Source organism: Toxoplasma gondii, chromosome III (assembly GCF_000006565.2).
Source record: "Toxoplasma gondii ME49 chromosome III, whole genome shotgun sequence".
In the NCBI taxonomy this organism is placed as follows: Eukaryota; Apicomplexa; class Conoidasida; order Eucoccidiorida; family Sarcocystidae; genus Toxoplasma; species Toxoplasma gondii.
Genome location: NC_031470.1, coordinates 360,321 through 365,972, shown reverse-complemented (window position 1 = coordinate 365,972; position 5,652 = coordinate 360,321). Strand labels below are relative to the sequence as shown.

The following is a 5,652-nucleotide window of genomic DNA, read 5'->3' as shown; positions in this document are numbered from 1 at the left end:
TAGGCAAAACTGTCGGAACCCAACCGACTGGGGGAGAGCACACAGCCAGCTCGAAAGTTCATCACAGTGAATGCTACACACTAGTGGTCGCTGTCCGAAGGCAAGGCGACTCCTATACCGTCTGTTGATGATGCACGGGGTAGAGGATCTTGTCATACGGAGACTGGGAGGCATCATGTGTGCCGTAGCAACAGAATTGTGGTGCGAGACAACGAACGAGGGTGAGTGTGGTGGCGACCAGTTCAGGGGTGTCTTGCTGGTACAGCTCTGAAATCATCCTGTGCCAGCTGCTTCATCGGGAGTTGGACGTTCAGCTAAGGCTGGCCTGAAGACATTCTCGAGTTGTCCCATCGTTAATCAAAACATGTGAACGGGATAAGCTGTACACAACATTGCTTTTTGGCCTGAACAATGTCCACCATCTTTCATTTCGCGGCTGAAGCCACACTTAGCTGGGAAGACACTAGCCATAAATCGCGCTTGCGGCTGGGGCAACAGCCACCCTGCGACTGATGGATATATAACCATATCGAAGCTGCTGGCCAAACTCGTTGACCCCTGAGTGATGAATCCTTACTCCCTGTTCAGGTTTCTGTGGGGCGCGAGAGGTAGAATTCCGTTTGGCAATGAGACTTATAGAAGCGGGACGACAAGCGAGAATTGCAGGCTGGTTTCCCTGGGTGGCGGACCAAGAACAGCATCAGGACGGAACCGAACAGTTCTCGGCCAGTGTCCCACAGTTTGCTTCTTTGCTTGAGCGCCATGCTAGCGTCGAAACCCCTGTCGTTCCACCGCGACGACCCCGCAGATGCCTCCAGCTGTACCTACGCTGCCACACAGCGTCACTCAGCGCATTTGCTCTGCTGGCAAGGATGTCGTCTCCGTCCGCACGCCGCTTCCCCGTCGGACATGATCCGTCCATGCGACTGTGTCCAACCGATAACAGCGCCTTTTCGCTGAGAAAGAACACTCAATATTGCCCGAGGGAAGCATTAATTCACAGACACCACTCGAAAATAACTGGGCTATATCCCAGAGGCGGATGAGCCTCCCTACAGCCCTCGTTCAACATCGGAATACTATACGCTTGCTCGCCAATACGATTGGTTGGTGACCTGACCCCATAGCGGCCAAACCCGATCTACTGAACGGCGTTTGCGCCGGCCTGCTTTTCATTTCCTTTGGTGCGTCAAACCGCATGAGACACCGTGTGCTAAAGACAAATGGTGGCCGTGCTATTTGCCGCGGGAACGGCACTTGCAACCTTCACCTGCTCTTTGGAGCTAGTGATTTACAAACGGACGAGTACTAACTGGATTCCTACAGCCCGCGCGCTGTCCCAAAACGTTTGCGTGGGAACCCTGCTGTGCGTAGGGATTGCGGGATCGTTTGTGGGCGTTCTTGGTGCTCGAGGGCCGCATGATGACGACCACACAAAAACGGATACGCGTCATCACCAAGTGACTGGCAGTGAGAGTCACGAGGAAACGCTAGAGGAATTGCCGGCGTCCAGGACACCCACTGGAACGGGGAGTGATGGCACTCCAGAGGAGGCTGCGGCGCCGAAGCATGCTGTACCTGTGCAAGGGGTTTCCAGTCCCGGGCGTCAATCGCATTATCGCGGTGAGCTGTAAACCTTCCCGCGCAGTCAGGTAGTAATGTGAAGGACAACGATGCTTGTATTTCGCAGGCTGTCAGCGGTGCACATCGCTATATTCGGTTCGCCGACAGAGACGGCGTGTCCGTCCATGAGCCATACCGCCGATCCGAACACCTATGCGCCTCATGTATGCCCACTACACCGACACACAAGCAGGGTGCCCCCGTGGGATGCCCGTGCTGTCTCACGGTTGCTGAGACCTATTGGTCGCTTCATGCGTGCGGCAATCTCCATTGCGCATCTGAAGCGTGTTGCTGTGGTGGCTATCAGGAAGCCGCCGAGAAGGCGCCGCAGGCATATTCAGACGGGAGACAGGATCTGCGTCCGCAAGCGATGCTGCGGAGAATGTAGGCCATGCCCATATGATTTCAGCGCCTCCGTCCTCAAGCGATGCTGCGGAGAATGTAGGCCTTGCCCATATGGTTTCAATGCCTGGCCGTGGAGAGGTGCCATACGGGTGGCTGGCGATTGAGCTCCTCAGGAAGGAGGCGTCGCAGCTACGAGCGCTATGGGAGAATGAGAAGAGATTCGTGCAGCAGAGCGTTGGTCGCACCATCGTGGGTAAATCTTCCCGTTTTACCTCGTCACAAGTCAAGAGCTTGGTGGTCCATGCCAAGAACAGGTATCGAATGCGGTCGACTGCACGCCTGCAAGCGGCCGCAAAATTGGAATCTACGGCGGAAGACGTGGCTGCGAAGCTTCAGGCAGCTGGTGTGGAACTCCCACCCTCCACAGGTTATAGCACGCTGCCACCCGCGCCGAGTTATCAAGACTCCCGAGCAGGTACCGACGCAAGCGCACCAGGTGAGGTGTCAGGCTGTTCCCTGAGGAGAACAGATGCGGCGGTCGTGCCGCGGCTGGCCTGGGTTTGTAGCAGCGCCAACTTAGGTCGGAGGTGCTCATCAGCTTTGTCCGAGGACGGAATTGAAATCTCTTTCCGCTTCACGGGAAGACGTGTTATCGAGTTCTATTCAACACACACAGGAAACATGTAAATTGCACTATGTCTGACGACGTTATCGATATCTTGCCCTCACCCACTGCATGCCAGTGGCTGTCAGTCAAATGGTCGGCAGGAAAACGTTTGGTGCTAGTTTCAACCCTTGTTGGGTTGTGTGGGATTCTCTCCCTGCGCCAGGTACGGCAAGCGTCAGCGAAGCCCGTGAACAGATCATACAATCTTATGTGCGTTGCGGAGTTTCGAGGCTGAGGGAAGAAGCAACGGAACTCGAGGAGATGTCGACCAATAAGCATCTGTACGTCGCACAGAGCCTCGCCATGCGCATACTGCGGAGCGTCCGTCAAATTACGACTCCCCTCATCATATCTGAGTGGCGGAACGAGGCACGTAAAGCTTACAATCAGAAAATGAGGCGTTCAAGAGGCAGGGTAGAAACCCTGCGAACTCTGGCAGAAGAATGGGAGAAACGGCTTGCCTCAGGCGCCCTGGCGCACGAGGATCCTGACGAAGGCACCTCCGGGAAAAGAAAACCTCAACGAGCGTCGGGAACAGAGACAACGACAGGTCGACCATGTGCGCGTCCCGTCCCCCTCGGTGCGCAAGAAGTCAGGGCGACAAAAAACAACCGAGGCTCACCGATGGCAGCAGTTTGCAGTCGGTAGTCTCCCATTGCACATGCATCTCGGCATACCTGCAGACGGTGGGATGTCCAGAATTCCGACAATCTGGAGCCGGCATCGATTTGCGTAGCGGATCTTCTGAGTAGTTTATCGAAAGACCCCACGATAAAAAAAGGGATTCTCGTGCGGTAGAGGGGCAGTGTAAGTCTTGTGGACAACCATGCCGATCCTGCAAGGCGTCACGGTTGAGCAGGTCTGAAGCACCGAGTAATGTTTGTGTTCTCAGCCGGTCGCCAATGTGAACGCCAACGAAAGCAAGCAGCCCGCCAAAGCGTGATATCTGAAGCCCCACGTTCTCCCTCCATGATGAGTTCTTCTCAGGCCGACCAGACGGAGGGCTCACTTAGGGGAACAGTGCTTGGTAGCAGGGTGGAGCTTCCAGGATTGGGCAGTGTGCCATACGTCAAACTTGCGATTGACAAATTGAGACTAGACGCCGCGCTTCTACGTAGGAAATGGGGGGACGAAGAAAAATATATGAAAGGTAGGATCGCCGAAAACATGCACGAAGAGAACAATCGAATGCCAGTTCCCGCAGTCCTCTCAAGATGGATCAGGCGGGCGCGCCACAAGCAGTACTGCCGCAGGCGAATGCGCTTGCAGGAAAGTGCCGACTACGATAAGCTTGCCACTGAGATAGAACGCAGGGCTGTAGCAGATGGCATCTTACTACAAAGCGGGCCGGCATCACCTTTACATGGAGCAGAGTGCGCCGATGTCCTGGAAGCTACGGAATTTGAAGAAGGCTCAGGCGGTGAGTTTGTAGAATCTACTTAGACATTCACTCTTCGACAGTCGACCGTGTAGAAATCGGGCAGGCATCCACTTTCAACTTCACACCTTCGCCGTGGCTCCGACGAATATGATTCACTGCATTTTCGTCCCACGACGCTGGAGGTCCATGTACGTTCAGCGGGTTACGCTCTGCCAAGTTTCCAATAATTACTACAAAAGTTATGAAGTGCTCCTCAGTTTAGCTGTCGTATGGACTTCCTCCCGTAGTAAGTGTGTTACGCCACAGAGCCATCGTCTCACCTCACCTCCATGCAGGGGCGCATCGATCGAGGGCCAAACTGTGACCACGTCAAAGTTGGCCAGTGAGAACTGTGCCTCTCCGGAGCACCCAGACGTCGCTCCATATCCATGTACGTGCATATGTGATGCTGTCAGGGCCACGCGCGTCAGGGCGTGGCCCTGCTGAAGTGACGTTCGCACACCTTGCCATCGAGAACCGACGCCATCAGGCAGAAGCAATAGATGCCACATGGGGCCATGGAGAAGAGAAGTTTGTCGCCGAGCATGTTGCCTATCACATGGTGCGTCGGAATCAACCGTCACCAGACCTCCGTACACTGCAGGTGTGGACTGCCTCCGCGCGTACATCCTATCGTTCGAGAGCCAGAGCTCGTCAAGCCAAGGCCAGTCAACTAAAGGCTCAAGCGGACGCCTTAGAACAGGAACTCCGCGATCTGCTCTCTTCGACACCAAGCCGTGCAGCAGAACCTGCGCGTGAATCTGCATCTACTGGTGAGCTTCCGATGCCATGCTAGGCAAGAGTCGATCCAGCGACTCGTCTTGCCTTCCACGACACACACCATATCGTCGGCACCAAGCCTGTACTGTAACTGGTATGGGGTGTGACGACGTCGAGTAGTGCTCCCTATATTTATGATCGCAAGGGTGTGTGTGACGTAACATTTACCGGGTTCTGGTGACAGCTACAGTATTGTGCTCGTATTTCGATTGCTGATACTGATTGCTGTTCCGACAGCTTTTTCTCTCCTTGGATCGTTGACGGCCTCGGGTTACACCGTCACACATGATGCCGCGTGACAGGTGTATCGGTTCAGGTTTTTTCGAACGTGTGCTGTTTCGATTTGTTTTCGTTGCGGATCTGTCAGCGGGACAGTCCTCCGAGCTCCCCTCAGGCAAAAGGAGACAGAAACGGAAGCACCTATCTCCGAGCGGCTCCGGTAGCTTTGGAGAAGGCCCGTCACGTGGCGGTGCTACGCTTCCGCCCCTGTCCCTTTGGTTGACTCCAGTCTCCACCTTCCGCCTGTGGAGACGTCAGAGGAGACTCCGGACGGCGCAAGTCACTTCCGGGCCAGGCTCTGCGTCACCCGCATCTCTACAGCTCCACCCGACTGAGGCAGCCTCCGAAAAAGCGTCTGGCCATTCGCTACCAACGCCAGTCCCTGCGACACGGAGTACTGGCGTTCCGCTGCCACCAGCGGCACTGGCACTGTCCACCACCACACCCTTACACCCTGCCGGATCAGGGAGTAGCGCTGGTGTGCCCGCAGCGCCCCAGCCCAAAAAGCGCCGACTCCTCGATTTGGTCTGCTCAAGCC

General features: G+C 55.5%; 1 protein-coding gene across 1 annotated transcript; it reads left to right on the top strand.

The window, feature by feature from the left end:
- Nucleotides 1-1,210: 1,210 nt before the first annotated feature.
- On the top strand, nucleotides 1,211-5,134 carry TGME49_252070 (KRUF family protein; the record flags this gene model as incomplete). Its single annotated transcript, XM_018780969.1, has 6 exons — nucleotides 1,211-1,623; nucleotides 1,931-2,464; nucleotides 2,799-3,215; nucleotides 3,528-4,055; nucleotides 4,472-4,828; nucleotides 5,073-5,134. The coding sequence occupies exons 1-6, from the start codon at nucleotides 1,224-1,226 to the stop codon at nucleotides 5,132-5,134; spliced, it is 2,298 nt and encodes a 765-aa protein (XP_018638220.1). The 5' UTR covers nucleotides 1,211-1,223.
- Nucleotides 5,135-5,652: the final 518 nt, after the last annotated feature.